This window comes from Sminthopsis crassicaudata, chromosome 4 (genome assembly GCF_048593235.1).
Source record: "Sminthopsis crassicaudata isolate SCR6 chromosome 4, ASM4859323v1, whole genome shotgun sequence".
In the NCBI taxonomy this organism is placed as follows: domain Eukaryota; kingdom Metazoa; phylum Chordata; class Mammalia; order Dasyuromorphia; family Dasyuridae; genus Sminthopsis; species Sminthopsis crassicaudata.
In genome coordinates this window covers 383830174-383848685 of record NC_133620.1, presented here as the reverse complement: position 1 = coordinate 383848685, position 18512 = coordinate 383830174, and the positions used below count along the sequence as shown (strand labels likewise).

Sequence of the window (18512 nt, the reverse complement as noted above, 5' to 3'; positions counted from 1 at the left end):
AGAATGGGGATATTGTTAGGTTTACTTTGTTCCCCCCTTAAAAATATATTTTGTTGTTTGTTTATCTAGATCGAGGTTTCTTAATCTGAATCAATGATCTTTCTTTTCTTTTTTCTCTCTCTCCCTTTCTCTCTTCCTTTCTCTTTCCCTTTCTTTCTTCCCCTCTCTCTTCTCCCCTCTTCCTTTCTTTTTCTCTTCTCTCTCTCTCCCCAAGTTCTCTCTCTCTCTCTCTCTCTCTCTCTCTCTCTCTCTCTCTCTCTCTCTCTCTCTCTCTCTCTCTCTCTCTCTCTCTCCTCTCTCTCTCTTTTCCCTTTCCCTCCCTTCCCAGATTCATGCCCCTTTTCCCTTTTCTCTTCATTCTCTCATTCCCTTTCTCTTCCTGCTCCACCTATTCTCTCTCACCTAAAAGACTTTCAAAAAACATATTTTGTACTTGAAGGCAAAATATATAACTTCAAATCTCACCACTGACATTTATTATCCATGTGATCTTTGGCAAGTCTTTTTCACTTCGCTATGTTTCAGTTTCCACATCTACAAAAAGGGGGATTCAGACTAGATAACTCTGAGATCTCTTCCAGCTCTATAAGTATGATCTTATAACTTTTAATATTCCTTCCAGCCAAAAATCTATAAAACTGTGATTCCAAGTTCCAGATGAATTGTAGTTGTTTGAACTTCATTTTTGAAGAGTAACATGACATCAGGGAAGTGATGTCATGACATGCAAGTGAATTAGATTTGTGTGAGGGAGGCTGTGCAAGATCACCTGCCTCACTTTCCCTTCAGAGACATTTGAGTCAAGTGACCAGATATACATCAGGAGGACTGGAGATAGTCCTGGATGCACTAAGAATTAAGCTAGGCTTTTTGACAGGTTTCAGTTTGAGGCTGCACCCATTGAGTGATTGAGGCTAGGTAGAATCTCTTCTTTCACCTAGCCCAAATAAAAATCTAATGAATGACTGAATAGATCTGGGAAGAGAAGATCCTCAGTGTTAATGGTCAAATTACTAATATGCCTTGGCAGAAGGAGAATCTTTGTGTGATTCCCACTATAGTTACAGCACAACACTCAGAAGATATCTTTCTGACTCTTCCTTCTCTCTACCATTCCTGGAAAATTACTTTATAAAAGCTTATAAATAATATATATTAATGCCAAACTTAGTATAGATGTCAATCTATAACTCAGAACTCATGAGCTTGAGAGATTCTAGCATCAACCCCCCAGGGGGTGCAACTACAAACCTGTGTCACCAGACCACCGAATATGTTCAGTTTTATTAAATCCCCTGCCACCATTGAGTCAACTGATTATAGTGTGCCCTTTTTAAATTAAGATTGCTTCAGTCTAGGCTTCTTTTCTGGCACCTACCCCTAAGTCACTGCCATAGTTTGTCATTTTGATAGTTCTTATTTATCACCTGATGCCTTCTTGTGTCTTTAAAAGGTTGCTAGCAAAGACAAGGGATAAGATCTAGGAAAGCTAAGTGACTATATTTATATTTCAGCTGCTGCTGGCACTCTCTCTGCAATCTATAGTATCTCTCGAAGTTTTGTGGTTGCTATTGTACTCTACGCATTCTGCTTCATGGCTGTAAAGGTAAGTGTGAATGAGAATGAGAAAGATATGATCTGAAAGAGACACACACCTGTTTGACTATTGTTCTTGTCTCCATATCAACTTTGAATTTTCTCTAGAAGATAACAGATTGCTTTTGGATGTTTGGCATATTAATGTTTCTTAAAAGACATATGATGTGAAGAGGAATGGGGTAATACTCTTTTGGAAACTACTAGCTTTTCCTGAAACCAGTTTGATGACCTTAGGCAGGTTCACTTTTCAAAGTCAGTCAGTTGGTTGTACTCATGATTATTGAGGTTGTTCAATCATTTTTTAGTCATGATCAACTCTTTATGACCCAATTTGGGCTTTCTTTGCAAAGATGCTGGAGTGATTTGCCATTTTTCTTTATATATAAAATATGTGTGTATATATGTATGTGTGTATATGCATGTATATTTATATTTATATTCTGTGAGGGAGCTAGATGACACAGTAGATATAGCTATAGTTTTATATATATATATATACATATATATATATATATACATATGTGTATAGTTATATATGCGAATACACATATAGACAACAGAATGCATATACATATATAAACATATATATTTATATATACATATGTGTATATATTACATGATATTTATACATGTGTATGTGTGTGTACAATGTCCCAAATATCTTTCAGAAAAGTTCTGAATGAAAGAAAGATAGTGACCTTCTTCTTAGTATGACATAAACCTATTTACTTTTAAGATTCATTTGCTGGAGCTATACATCCATTATCAGATTGTTCTCAAGAATATTTGTTGCATTCATAATTGTTTGGGAGAACAAATCATTTTAAATCATATTTTAATTTTTTCATATAATCCAGTATATATCTATTTATAGATTTATACCCTCCTTTTGCTAGACTAGGAAGGAAATCATTTCAGTTTTCTCCAGCTTTTCTAAAATGTGCAAAATAAGCCCTATTTTCCATAAAATGTTGTGAAGTATTGTGGAGTAATATATAAAAAGCCAGTCTCAAAGTCAGAATACCTTTGTTTCAGTTTGTTTCTCTGATTGCCAATGGCTAAGTGACCCTAGACAAATCAATTTACCTCTCATTATCTTGGCAACGCACTAAAACTATGAGTTGTAGAACAATAGCTTAGCTACATTGGTAGAGAGAATTCTCTCACCAAGTAATTCACAATTTTCATTTCTTCCAACTCTTTGTGATCTCCATTTAGGGTTTTCTTGGCAAAGATACCAGAATGGTTTGCTATTTCCTTCTCCAGCTCATTTTATAGATAAGAAAACTGAAACAAACAGGGTTCAGACCTACTACTTGTCCAGCTAGTAAGCGTCTGAGACTAGATTTGAAATTCAGGAAGATGAATCTTCTTGACTTCAGGCTTGGCACTTTATTTACTGTGTCACTTAGCAGTTAATTCCTAAATACTGATTCTATCAAAATGGGAGCTTCTTGAATTTAGGGACTTTATTTTTGCCTTTCTTTGTATACTTAGCATTTAATACAGTCCCCAGCACATTATAAATGCTTCTTGACTAACAATGTTTAAATAATAGGTCTAGACTGAAAAATATTATATTTATTGTGACTTAAGTGCATGGCTATTAGCAATGTTGGAATATAAGAACTACTGGCTTCATTAACGGAATCATTTGCTTTTCTTTAATTCTGAACTTCCAATTAATTCTATTCAATAATATTTCTATTGCATGTCTTTTATCCTTCTAATATAGTGTAACACTATGTTAGATATGTTGACAGGAATAGTAGGATTATACATTTAAAGATAATCTACTGCGATATCCTCATTTTACAGATCAGGAAACTGAGACCCATAAAGGGAAAGTAACTTGTCTGGGATCACTTAGAGGCATGATTTTAATTGATATCTTCTGACTCCAGAGATGAAGCTTTTCCCATTTCACTACTTGGCTTCTATATGTATGGAAAAAAGCTTGCTATGGTCCTCGCTTTCATTACAGTCTCATTGAAGAGACTGAACTTCCAGGCAAGAAATCATTAAAGAATCATTAAAGTCTACATATAGTATAAACTACCCCAAATAGATAGGCTTCATTGTAGCCTGGTTCAGGCTTTTAGGTGAATAGATTAAATAACTTCTTTTTTTTTATTTACCTTAGCTCCCTCATCTGTAAAATAGAGGCTGTTTTTATCTACCATTGTTCCCAAAAGGTTTAATGGAGTGTGTGTTTGTGAAGTGTTTAAGTTACTCAGATAGAAGGGCTCTCAAAATGCAAGGTAAAATCATAAAGTCTAGGATTATTACCAGGTATTTTTAATTCTATCCAATTATTCCCTTTATCATTTTCATTAATTATTTGGAATGCCCGTAGTTTAATTCAGTTACAGTTGGTACTGTGAAAAGCCTGGCCTGCACAAATCACCTTTGGCCAGTTTCTTATTCTATGTAGAGAAGGAAGGATGGACAAAAAGAAGTATAGATTTCCTAAAAGCACAGTAATTCAAGTAAGATTGGGGGAAAACAGGAACCCAAGCCTTACTGATAGAACCAAATATATACATATATATATATATATATATATATATATATATATATATATATATATGTATGTATATGCAAGAAGCTATCATACAAAATACAACTATGAATATCTGGGACTTTTCTTTTTGTCTTTGACTTCCTTTGAGGATATGCCCACTAGTGTAGGATCACCAGATCAAGTATACATAGAATTTAGTTACTTTTTGCTAATTCCAAACAATTTCCCATAATAGTGGGACAAGTACATAACTTTGCTATAGATCTTTTTGTGTCTTTCCACTAACAGAATGTATCATTTCTATCTTTTATCATTTTGCTGTTTTGGGGAGTATGAGATAAAACTCTAAAAGTTGTGCAAATTTCCATTTTTCTAATTATTTGTTACTTGAAATAATCTTCCATATTATTGGCTGCTTATAATTCCTCTTTGTAATATAAGTTGATATCATGTTTTTCTAGATTGATATGACTGTAAGGGGAATCAGTTGACATACCTTTGGAAATATAGATCATATTATAAAGGTTTTTAAATGCCAAAGTACTGTGTATTTTATGTTCTATTACATGGGAAGTCACTTAAGCCTCTTGAGTGGGAGAACAACATGGTCAGACTTATGTTTGAGGGATATTAAATTGGTAGTTTGTGTGGAGAAGGAATTGGTAAGCAAGAAGCTAGAGGCTGAGGAATTAAGAAACAGTTCCAATTATTTCAGATGAGAGATAAGGAGGTCCTGGATTAGAGTAGTAACCACATGAGTAGAGAGAAGGACAAACATGAGATTATGAATTTAGATAAAATTTGACAATGCTTAGATAAAGTAGTTGATAGAGCATAAAAAGTGGAGGATAATTTTGAAGTTTTGAAGCAAGATAAGATTGTAGCATCCTTTATATAAATAAGAAAGATAGATGTAAGATTAGGTTTAAGGAGAAATATGAGTTCCATTTTGGGCAAGTTGGGTTTGAGATGATTATAATACAGACAAGAAGATACATTCAGCATTCCCTAATATGGTAAATACATATTTATTAAGCACATGCTATCTGACAGGTATAGGATACAGACATAAGAAAAATTCACAGTTCACACTTTCAATAATGCTACATTACAGTGGAAGGAAAAACAAAGGGGAGATGGAAAACAGAGAGGAGAGAAATTGGAAAGCAATTTGGGGTAGCTTGCATTGAAGAGGTGTTAGGTACTCATGGGCAAGGCTGATGTAAAGGGAGTGAAGAAATCCAGACAGTGAGGATGGAACCCAGAGTAAAATGAGGGTCAGAAGGAGAAAATATTTTGCCTAAGATCACACAGGTTAGAGTAAAGAAAAAAACTTTACATCCAGAGGCTTCAAATCTAACTTTCCTTCAATTATGATACTGCCTCTCATTATCTATTGTAAAAATATCTTGGCAAGTTATTCTTATATGTGCTATATATTTTGTGTTTATTTTTATTAGAATTACTCTATTATTTTTCCCAGTTTCATAGGATTATAGATTTATAGCTAGAAGGAACATAAGAAGCTACCCTTTTTAATTCAATATGTATATGTCTATTTGTGCATATATTATTTATAAAACATGCAAGCTCACATACATATATGCACAAAACATTGTAATTTCTGGCTAAAAATACAAACCAGACAGCAAGAAGCATATGGAGAAAAACAAAGGCAAATAAAAAAAGAAAAAGAATACCAATTAATCTGCTAGTTTTTCTGATCAAAAAGGTCCAGGCAGCAGTAGTGATGATGAAAATGTGCTGCCAAATGTCATGAGATAACTCTGATTGCTGATTTTTTTTTGACCTCAAGAATCCAGAGCAAAAGGAGAGAGGAAGAAACAAGAGAGAACAGAAACAAGAGAGAACAATTTTTTACTACTTGGGCTTGTAGCCTAAACTGATAATGGAGTTAATTTTAGAAAAATAAATTATAATAAAAGTTCTATCTGGTAACCAGATTCAATAAATATTTACTAGGCACCTATGGTTTGTAAAGTACTATTCTAGGTTCTAAAAGGAGGTCATGTAGTGCTTCCTCCTTTAGAGCTTATAACTTAATACATAAAAATCTAGAATGTACAAAAACATAGGATAATTGAGAAGTATGAAAAAATGCTATGTGAGAAATGAAAATTTGTTAATAGCAGAGGAATAATGAAAATCTTCAAAGAGAAGGTGGGATCTAAATTGGAATTCAAAGAATATAGTGTGTAGGAAAATGTGTTCACACATAACATGTATTGGTCCAAACCAGCTGTCTAAATAGGAGTCATTAGAATCCTTGATAAATATGATCTACAATCCAGACCATCACCAATAAATTACTTGGGTGGGGAAGACAATTCCCTAAGCATAGCCAGGCTGGGCATCTCTTAGGGGATGAAATTATCTCTCTCCAAATATTGTTGAGCTAGGGGCACAATAGCTTAAAAATAAAACATTTATCTGATTATTCTTAAATAGGTTGCCCAAAGCTTATATACACAGACTTAACTCCTTCCCACCCAAAGCTAGTTAAACCAAAGATCCATCACAGAATGGTGAGCAAACTCATTTATGTAAACACTTAACAAACTGTAATAAGAGAAGTTATGTACTTTATATCATAAAATAAACAGAGCGAATGAGTCATTTTAATATTAATAAAATGAGATCTCAATTGCAATCAAAAAGAAATTTCCTGAAGTCTCTAAAGAGGCAACATGGAAATGAAGGAGTTTTTGTGGAGCTAACTTCTTCTACATGTCTGTAGCCTTTCTTTATTCATAAAACTTAATGGGGCTTGAAGAGAGTCTGAAATCACACATGCCTTTCTTGAAGAATGGATCTCCTTTCCAAATCTCTTGTACCACCTTCTCCCATCACACAGTTATATGGAATAATATCAGCATTATCTCTATCAGACTTTTATGCCTCACACTCAGCCAGTAATCCAGTTAAGAGGAGAGCTCAGATTCAACAGATGAAGAAGGAAAGGGAGAACATTTTTGACACTTTAAAAGTGTAAGCAAAGTTTCATAGGCAGTAATGTATTCATTTGGGGATATGTAAATATGCTTTGATTCATCCATATAGTGTTCAAAAGGGGTCTTGTAGAAATGCAGAAACTACTGAATTGAATTAATGTTTTCATAAAACGTCAGTAGTCTATTACAACAGCAAGAACATAAAAATTAGATAATTAAGAACTAGATAAACCCAATAATCTTATCATTACAAAATATTAAATGGTATAGAATGCAAAATCAGAACTGTATTCATAAGTTTATGAGAAATTTATATAGAATAAAATGATGTCTGTGAAATATATAGGTGATCATGTTAGACTATACTCATGTTAGAGTGTAAGCTCACAGAGGGTAAAAATTGCTTTTTAATCTGTATCTTCACTTCCTGGCACCTTACCCACCACATAATAGATTCTTAATAGATGCTTTTAGATTGCTCACAGAATCATAGATTTAGCACTAGAATGAGTCTTATGATAATAGTGTAGAAAGGAACATTATTAATTTACGGTGGGCTGATCTTTCCCACCTCCAAAATTAGAAAAGCTGGTTTAGGATTACACATATATGTCTGCTGAAAATTAAGCAAAATGATATTCATAGACTGATCCCTAATATTTGCTTGCCCAATATTCACTTAGATGTCCAAACTCGGAATTATTAGTTTGCCTCTTGTCTGTTATTCTAATACTAATAGATTAACTCAAAAAACTACGATTCTTGTGATTTGTATGAGTCTCTGTATCTGTGTGTGTGTGTGTGTGTGTGTGTGCTGATACAGCAATTAAATCAACACTGCCATTCCTAGGGATAATTCATCAATCATTTAGTATCTCTTTGATTTTCTAGACCCAAACACCTATTGTTGCCCATTACTCTCTTGAACATCTTTCCATGTTAGAATGCAAACTCCATGAGAGCAGGAACAGTATTTGTATTCCTGGTCCTCAGCATCTGGCACATATAATATTTTCCCTTTTTTTCTTTATTAAAGCTTTTTATTTTTCAAAACATATGCATGGATAATTCATCAACATTTACCCTTGCAAAAACTTGTGTTCCAATTTCCCTCCTTCCCCTATACTCTCCCCTAGATGGCAAGTGGTCCAATATATGTTAAACATGGTAGAAATATATGTTAAATTCAATATATGCATACATATGTATACAATTATCTTGCTGCACAAGAAAAATCAAATCAAAGCAGAAAAAAAATGAGGAAGAAAATAAAATGCAAGCAAACAACAACAAAAAGTGTGAAAATGCTATGATGTAAACTACACTCAGTTCCCACAGTTTTTTCTCTGTGTGTAAATGGCTCTCTTCATCACAAGACCATTGGAACTGGTGTGAATCATCTCACTGTTAAAAATGCCCATATCCATCAGAATTGATCATCGTATAATCTTGCTGTAGGCACATAGAACTTAATAAACATTTTTTTTTCATTCATTCATTCAAAGTGTTCATGTTGCCCATGAAGATAAAGTACATAATTTCATGACTTTTTGTATTGTTGGCTACAATTTTCTGTCTGAAGGGATTTGTGGTCAAGAATATCATCCAAAATAGATCTTACTTTGTAATTAAGCCATGAAATGGAAGAGAGGACCTTTCTCTGCTAGAGATGTTTGGAGAAAAGATTGACTTGATCTCCCACTAAAAGAAATAAGATTAAGATAAGTTGGAATGTTATTTTCCGTTAAAAGAAAGGTTATAAAGCTTACATTGTAAAAGAAAGAAGGATGATTATGATGCCTAGGAAATGAACTTACACTCAGCACATTAAAGCTTTAAAAAAGCTTAGTTCTGTGTGTATGTATATGTTTGGGTTTAGTTTGGGTTTAACAATACTAAAAATTCCTTTTAAAAATAATCTTTCACTTAGACATCTTTTGTTTTCACACAATAGTCTTCATATGGACAAACAAGTAGTTTTTTGTAGATAAGCAATCTTGCTCATGGGTTAACTCATTGATTTTATATGCTAACCATTGCAAGATTTACATAATATTACTTGTGATTTATCTATATAAGAACTCATTTTTTAGTTGATATGGAAAAATTATACCTAATTTGAATTTTGATGGATTTTACTCTTTATGTTCTTAAGGGGGTAATTTGAGGCAAACAGAAAGATCATTTCACTTGTTCTTTCTTGTCTCTATGCCAGGAGAAGGGTAAAAGGAAACTTAGCAATGAGAGCATTATCCATGAAATCCTTAATATTATGTCTTTAAGGAGAGTTATGTTAAGAAAACAACCAGCTTGATTTTTAAGTAAATTTTAAAATGAGAATAGGAATGAATAAGTAGTAAAGTAGCAAAAATTAAAAAAATATATTGATCAGGTATTGAATATGGTGCAAATAAGACTTTTAAAAGTAAATGAGATAGAAGCATGATCTAGTAGAATTGGTTTAAGAATCAGTCAGAACTTGTGCTCCAGCTTTACTTGTGATTTCTTCTTGCTATCGTTTTAGATCTTGTCTTTGTCCATCTTTTTTTTTTCTCTTAAGGTAATATTTAACTTCTCTTTTATAGTTATGAATTTTAATCAAATTTCTAAAGTGATTTGATGGTTAGAGGGTGTCTCATAATTGCTGTATGTTATTAATATGAAACTTTGTTTTTACAACAGTAGTTCTAAGTTTTAAAGACAATATTAGTATTTATTTTTCCTTTATTTTGTTAAAACTAAAGATGAAATCATTATGAATATCTGTTGCCAGTTAGTAAACAAATATTTAGGCATTTATTGTGTTCCAGGAACTGTTCTGAGTGTTGAAAATACAAATACATATAGAATGACAATCCCTGTCCCTAAAGAGCTTACATTCTAATGGGAGAAGACTCTCTATATATGCTATAAAAGAAAACTAAAAGGGAGTTAAGTGGGCAAAGGAAGAAAAGAACCCAGAAGTTGAGGCATGGTAGAGCAAGCTTCAAGTGAAGCTTGGAGAGTGATGAGAAGTAGCAAGCCTGAGTGCAGTCCTTAATGGAAGGAAGGTGTCATCAGATTAGCGGGTGGGAACAGTGGGTCAGAGGTAGGGACACACACAATTACTATGTAGTTCACATAAAAAAACTTTTCACAATGCTGAAGTACTTTATGCTGTGCAAAATGTTTTTTTCTCACAATAAACATGTGATATGGAAAGTAGGAATATTATTGTCCTCATTTTCCAGATTTAGGCACAGAACAAAGGCATGACTTCTTCTGAATCCCAAGTCTTTTGCCTTTCCACTATACCTGCCTAAAATAATATGGGCATAGATGCTTAACATCTCTTTTTAAAGCACAAATTGAGGGTTATGTTTTCACATGAAATCAGAACAACCTGTCTTTTTTCTGCTCCTTTTTTTAAGCCCAGAGAATTTTTTAATGGACTCTCAGATTGATTTCACTTTCAAATGTGGCACATATTAAGTCTCTTGAATTATGTAAGAATGGCTAGCATATTGACAAGGGTTTTTAGAGAGAGAAAAGGTTCTCTTTAGCTTAGTGCATCCAAGCCCAGAGCTGTGATCTCTCTTCAAACTTAATGATGCATTTATTTTGCCTTTTTTCTTTGGATTTAGAGAGTAGATTGGCTGTTCAGTTTTCAATTGCCTTGGATGATAGATGCTGGTGAGCTATCACAACACATCCTATATCTTCCCTAAGAGATTTCTCTGGCCTGTGTAGGTATCTTTATTCACCACTGTTGTTTATTATTGGTTGCTGAAAATAGCTTTATAGGTTAATAAACTTAGAATCAGACTGAAGGGTTGTGAGTTAATTTTGCTTTCCAGAACGCTAATTAGTAAAAGCAAATTAATTATCATTTAATTTCATGGGCCTTTTTTTTCCTTCTTCCACATTTGCAGTGTGGAACAGGAAAATATAATCCCTGATTGATTTGTGTATTGGACAGTGATATATGGAAACAACTGGCATATTTGTCCCTCTGGAGGGAGATTTAGTAAGTAATTAGTTGTACTTTCTTTGTGCTTGAGTGAATCCTGTTTTCTATGAGATTAAGTATGTAAAACACTCTTCAGACTTTAAAGTAGTAGTTACTATTATTATTAGTGTTACTATCTTAAAAGATTCTTATTATAATTTGACATTGTTAAGCTTTATTAGAAGGAGGTTTCATTTCATCAAAGAGAAGAAATGCCAATGTGGAAATGACCTTGACCAATATAGATTACAAATCTGCTCATTACTTAAATCCTAGGCATTTGCTTGGGGCACATAGAGATTGAGTCATTAATTAGAAATCACAGAGTATCATGGAGGACTTGAACTCAAGTATTCCTCAGTTTATTCACTCTCATTTGTCTTTGTTATTATTATTAAGCTTTACTAATAGTTATTTATGGAAGACTTCCATGTACTTAATAATAATAATAATATGAGAATTACATAGTAATTTGATAAGAATAGGCCTTTGCTATTTTAAAATCAAAGTAAGAAAGTAAGGCAAACTGCTGGTCATAGAACTAGAAGCCTGTCAGTACTAGAAGAGATAATAAAAATTATGATTCTCATGCTCTCATTTGGGCAGTGAGGAAACTGAAACCCAAAGAGATTATCTGACCAAGACAGCAGAATGAATCAATAGCAGAGTTGAAATTACAAAGCAAATATCTTAACTTCCATTCAGTAATGTTAATTAGCACTTAGAAGGAGTCAGTTGCTGATGGAAAGAACCTAAAGCATAGTCTCTGCCCTCAAAAAGATTGTAGTCTAACAAGAGGATAAAATATGCATAAATAATTAATAAAAACAGTACAATAAATGCAAAAGAAAAGTACAATAAATCAGAAAGTGTGCATTAAGAATTTTCTATTCCAAGTAAGTACTACATGCTGAGTACTCAGCTAATGCCCATTCCAAGTAAACTAATACAAGAAATTTGGGGAAAAAAGATCATTTTGAATTTGGATAAAGACAGGGCATTGGTTGAATCTAGGAAAGATAGATGGACTCTGGCAGACTGAAATGTGTTCAGCATGATTAGAGACAGAGACATTGAGAGTAGTTGAAAATAAGTATAGAAAGTATAGAAAGGTTGAAAGTAGGTTGTGAGAAGTAGAAAACCTTGATTATATCAAATTGAAAAGTTTTTGTACAAACAAAACTAATGCAGATAAGATTAGAAGGGAAACAATAAACTAGGAAAACATTTTTACAGTCTAAAGGCCTCATTTCCAAAATATATTAGAGAGTTGACTCTAATTTATAAGAAATCAAGCCATTCTCCAATTGATAAATGGTCAAAGGATATGAACAGACAATTCTCAGATGAAGAAATTGAAACTATTTCTAGTCATATGAAAAGATGCTCCAAGTCATTATTAATCAGAGAAATGCAAATTAAGACAACTCTGAGATACCACTTCACACCTGTCAGATTGGCTAGAATGACAGGGAAAGATAATGCAGCATGTTGGAGGGGATGTGGGAAAACAGGGACACTGATACATTGTTGGTGGAATTGTGAATACATCCAGCCATTCTGGAGAGCAATTTGGAACTATGCTCAAAAAGTTATCAAACTGTGCATACTTTGACCCAGCAGTGTTACTACTGGGCTCATATCCCAAAGAGACCTTAAAGAAGGGAAAGGGACCTGTATGTGCAAGAATGTTTGTGGCAGTCCTCTTTGTGGTGGCCAGAAACTGGAAACTAAGTGGATGCCCATCAACTGGAGAATGGCTAAATAAATTGTGGTATATGAATGTTATGGAATATTATTGTTCTGTAAGAAATGACCAACAGGATGATTTTAGAAAGGCCTGGAGAGACTTACATGAACTGATGCTAAGTGAAATGAAAAGGAACAGGAGATTGTTGCATACTTCAACAATACTATATGATGATCAATTCTGATGGATGTGTCCATTTTCAACAATGAGATGAACCAAATCAGTTCCAATAGAGCAGTAATGAAATGAACCAGCTATACTTAGCTAAAGAACTCTGGGAGATGACTATGAACCACTATATAAAATTTCCAATCCCTCTAATTTTGTCCACCTGTATTTTGGATTTCCTTCGCAGGCTAATTGTATACTATTTCAAAGTCCAATTCTTTTTGAACAGCAAAACAACTGTTTGGACATATATACATATATTGTATTTAATTTATACTTTAACATATTTAACATGTATTGGTCAACCTGCAATCTTGGGGGGAGGGGAAGGAGGAGAAAAATTAGAACAAAAAGTTTGGCAATTATCAATGTTGTAAAATTACCCATGCATATATCTAGTAAATAAAAACTATTAAAATAAAATAAAATAAAGAAAGTAGGCTGTGAGGCTCCTGAATGCTTGTATAAGAAATTTATATTTTATTTAATAGTCAAGAGAGAATTATAAATTATTTTATTTTGTTTTTAACAGAGATGAAATTATAATCATTGAACTGTGACCAGAACCGAAAAGTAATATAAAGGATAAGTTAATGAGTGAGGAAAAGTAGGAGACAAGAAAACCAATTATCAGCATTAGTTATATTCAGGGAAAATCTGATAAGGACCTAAACTAGGGAAAGGAAATTTAGTGGTGGGAGGAGGATATTTTTCAGAGAGAAATTGAAAAAAATAATTAATAGGACTTAGCAACTGATTAGATATTAGAGATAAGGAAGAGGGGAAAAGTCAAAAATAATTCTGAGGTTTTGAGCCTAGGTTGTTGAGTAGATGGTGTCACTAATAGCAGAAATAGACAAATAAAGGAGAGGAATCAAATTTGGCAAAGACATAGGATTTGGAGCAAGAGGGTACTTTGGAGATTATCTAGTAATAGGATTATAGATCTAAAGCTTAAAGATCCTTCAGACACCATCTAGTCCAAATGCTCTCATTATACATATGAAAGAACAGAATCCAGGATAGTTTAAAGTGAATTGTTCAAGATCACAAGTTCAAACCAACTCTCATATTTTAAGGAAACTGAGACACAGAGAAGTTAAGTCACTTGGAATCCACAAGTAGAAATTAGGTCTTTTAGTGTAAAATTCAGTGTTTTCTCCTATATGCTATGGAATATTTACTTTGTACATTCTGAATTTGAGGTACTAATAGAAAATAAACTGTTAATATCCATGAAGCTACTGGAAATAGGTAAATGGAGCTTTTAGAAGATGCTGGAAATGATAATAGATGTGGGCATCATCTAGATTTTTATAATCCTCTCTTATAAAGTTGAAAACTGTATCAATGGGATTGGACTAGAATATCAAGGTAAAAAATACAGAGGAAAATGAAAAGAGCAAAGAATGGGGCATTGGGAAATGTTAATGTTTAAGATTTGAGAGGAAATGTGAAAAGTAAAAAGGAGAGCAGGTCCGAATATAAAGAGAACCATAAAATGGAAGTGTTGTAGAAATCAAGGTAAAGGAAAATATCTAGATAGAGGATATTGTAAACACTGACCAATGCTATAGATTGAGAAAGATGATGATAGAAATTGAGAGATATTTCAATACTCTAGTACATTATGGATCTGCCTTTTTGTCAATATGTGGTCTTCTTTCATAGACAGAGATCACAATTTCTTTATGGCTTACAAAAGTGTCTTCATGAATTGGTGGAACTGAAAATTTTATCACTCTGTAGTTGATCAGATGAGTTTTTCATCTGTGGGAAGAAAAAGGGACCATTTAATTGGTGAAAAGATTTCTGGTGACCTTGGTGTCAATCAATAAGCTTTAATTAAGCACTTATTATTTGGCAATCATTTTGCTTAATACTGGGATTTCTTTAAAAAGGCAAGAACATGGATCAAGAGCTCATATTCTAATGGGGGAAACAAAATGCAAGCAATGTTCCATACAAAGTATGTAAATGGAAAGTCAATGGAAAGACTTTGGCAGAGCAATTACAATTCAGAACTCTTTTCTTTAGGAACTTATTTTTCATACTGTTTTGAAGAACCTAGGGTTCTATGAAAGCTTGCCAAGTCTCTATGGGGTATTTTACAAATGGAAGTAGGTTGTAGGTGCTTTTGTGAAATGGCTGAAAGTTTTCCATATTTAAGTTCACAGGAGGCTATTATTTCTAAATCTAGCTCCTTTCTCTTCTGTTTCCAAGTGATACTGTCACTTTCATAGGAGTATATTTGTTCCACAGGTCAATGAAGAAGTAGGCCAGAAAACAAATGGTGTACGTGTGAACATTGGAATGGGAAAATCTATTACCTTTATTTTTACCCTGACTCAGATAAGAAACAAAATAGAAAGGAAAGATCTAATTTTAACATAATCCCAAGAACAATTTTCATTTTCAACCTTACTACCCTAAAACATAGGGTTGTATTATTATTTCAAACTTCCACTTGGCTAAAAGTCAGTTTCAGTCTAAAGTACAAAATCTCTCTCTCTCTCTCTCTCTCTCTCTCTCTCTCTCTCTCTCTCTCTCTCTCTCTCTCTCTCTCTCTCTCTCTTTCTCTTTATATATATATATATATATATATATATATATATATATATATATATATATATATATACACACATATATATATAAAACCTTTTGAGTAAAATTCTGTTGTTACTCAAAATCCTTCACAAACTAATCCTAACCTACCTTTTCAGCCTTTTTTATACATTATTTCTGTTTGATCCCACTACATTTGCTTGTTGTTCTTCATACATGACACTATTTCTTATCTCTTCACCTTTGCCCTGGCTATTATCTATAAATAAAATGCATCTCATCCTCATCTGTGTCTCTTAGAATCTCTTATTGCCTTCAAAGCTCAGCTCAAGCATCAGCTTTTACATGAAGTATTTTTTTCCCAGATTCTCTCAATTTCTAGTGCCTTCGTTTCCATCTCCTCCAAAAAATATCAGAGATAGGGACCAGACCTGTGAAATATTAAGAATTTTCAATCTTGTACCTACTTGCAACTTATAGTTTTAGATAATTACTTAAAATATTGAAAAGGTTCATTGATTTGCTAAGCCAGTTAGTATGTGTCAGAAGTTGTCCTTAAATCCAAGTTTTCTTGGCTTAAGGACCAGCTCTCTATCTATTGCCTTTCATACTGCCCCTCCTTCATGAAATTACCTTATATTTATTATGCATATATTTTAACATATATGTGTGATGTTGTTTTCCCCCATAGAATATAAACTCCTTGAGAGCAAGAACTGTTTCATCTTTGTCTTTACGTGTTTGATATCTAGCTTATAGTAGCTATTTAACAAATGCTTTTTTATTGATTATTTGAAACAGCCATTTGAATGATGTTTTGTAAACTTCTATTTTTAACAAAGTTTATATGACTTTGAAAAGTTTGAAAAATATCTGTTCTAGAACAGATGATGACAATGATGTGTCATAGTAACAAAAAGGCAAATGAAGATTGAGCTCTTTTAACAGTAGACATTTTCAAAGAGGCTGCAAGTTCAAAGACGGGAAAAGATGAATTGTCCCTAGAAAATGGCTGAGAAAAAATAGGAATGAGAGGTTTATCTTGAATCATACAGACAGAAAATGGCAACATTTGGTTATGAACTTTGAAACATATAATCATTGCTATTGATGCCATAAGGAAAAAAAGCTCCTAAGATTTATTTTTAGGAGTCTTTTAGGACTCATTTGGAATAGGGTTTGATAAAGTTAGACGTTATCAAGCAAGATGGGCAAATTCTCATGACATTAGGATACTAGGCAGGATTTTCAAGAACAATAACCTATTACTACTCTTAATTTTTGTGATTTCTCCTAGGGAAGTAGAAAAGTTGCATGTAGCACTTATGCTACACACAAATATCCAGTGGAATAATAAGATTTAGATCTAGAAGTGATCTTACATAGTCTAAACCCCTTCCTTTAAAAATGAGGGAAAAGGCAACCCTAGAAATTTTGTCAGCATGATTTAAGATGAATTAGGTAGTAACAGTAAATAGAACTAGCAAAGGTTAGGCAAATGGAGACTTACAGATTTGCTGTTGTTCAGTAGTTCAGTCATGTCTAACTGGAGTTTGATTGGCAAAGATGCTGGAATGGTTTGCCTTTTCATTCTCCAGTATGTTTACAGATGAGAAAACTACAGCAAATAGGATTAAGTGACTCTTGGTAGTTTCTTGGCAAAGATAATGCTTTTTTGCCAAGTCTTCTCAAGCTCACTTTACAAATGAGAAACTTTTGGCAAACAAGATTAAGTGATTATTCCAGGATCACACATCTAGTAAGTGTCTAAAACTAGATTTGAATTCATATAAATGACTTTTTTGGACTCCAAACTTGGAACTGCATCCGCTGTTCCATCTAGAAGTCTTGACATAGATGGCTGGAAAAAAATTTCATTAGTTATACAATATAAAAAAACTAGATTAGTAACTTAGTAGTGAGGACACAGAAAAGTATTGGTAGGGTTTTGTAATTGACTTAGAGAAGGTCCTTAATTACAGAGGACAGTAAGAGGATACTTGAAATGGTGGAATTGAAAATGACTGAATCTGAGTGGTTAGAAGAAAGATGGCTACATTGCTAAAAGGCTTGGGAAAGGCAAAAAGATAATACTGCATCTCCTAGTAATAATATGACTATTTTCCATTCTATTTGGGGTTTTCTTGCAAAAGATATTGGATTGGTTTGCCATTTCTTCACCAGTTCATTTTGCAGATGAGGAAATTGGAGTAAACAGGGTTAAGTGACTTTCCCAATATCACACAGTTAGTAATACTGAAAAATAACTCGGGTCCTCCCTACTCCCACATTCTAGCTACCCAATACTCATACATATGTATGTAAATTTATACATAAATATTTATATCTATTTAAATATGCAGGAATATATATATATATACATATGTATATATATTTCATTATATGATTTTTTAGCAAAGTGAAGACAGAAGAGAGAAAATCTGTGCAAATACTTGCTTAAATTGTTAATGTAAGAAAAGTTCAATATCAGTCATAAATACAAAGAAAAGAAAAAAATTTATCAGAAATAATTCCTCTAGTTGTGCTGGTATTATTTGGATCAGCATGTCCATTCTGTTTCTCCTTGTACAGTCTTGACTCTTGAAACAAAAACTTTTCTGAGTTAAGACTGTTATGCTAATTCTGGCCAAGATGGCGGCATGGAGGCAGACAGCTGCTTGAGCTCCACATTTTCTCTCAGGACTTACTTCGTGACAATCCTTGGAGTTAATGCTTGACCAGAAAAGAAACCCACAAATAATCACCAACAGAAGACATCCTTAAAATTCGCCAGAGAAGGTCTGTGTTTGCTCAGGGGAGGGGACGAACACACTAGGTGCAGACTGAGGGCAGGCAGCCAGAGCAAGACAGACAGCTCACACAGCTCAGACCAGAGTGGGGAGGGGTACGGTCTCTGTGAAATGATTTTTACCCCAGTGTGGATAC

The 18512-nt window shown here is 33.4% G+C and overlaps 1 protein-coding gene across 4 annotated transcripts in view; it reads left to right on the top strand.

The window, feature by feature from the left end:
• The window catches only part of PCNX2 (pecanex 2), a 370349-nt gene that overhangs the window by 118808 nt on the left and 233029 nt on the right, over positions 1 to 18512 (top strand). For all 4 annotated transcript variants that reach the window (XM_074262410.1, XM_074262411.1, XM_074262409.1 and 1 more), the window contains exon 15: positions 1515 to 1606. In XM_074262410.1, the coding sequence (XP_074118511.1) occupies positions 1515 to 1606 (92 nt within the window). The remainder of the gene's footprint in view (positions 1 to 1514; positions 1607 to 18512) is intronic.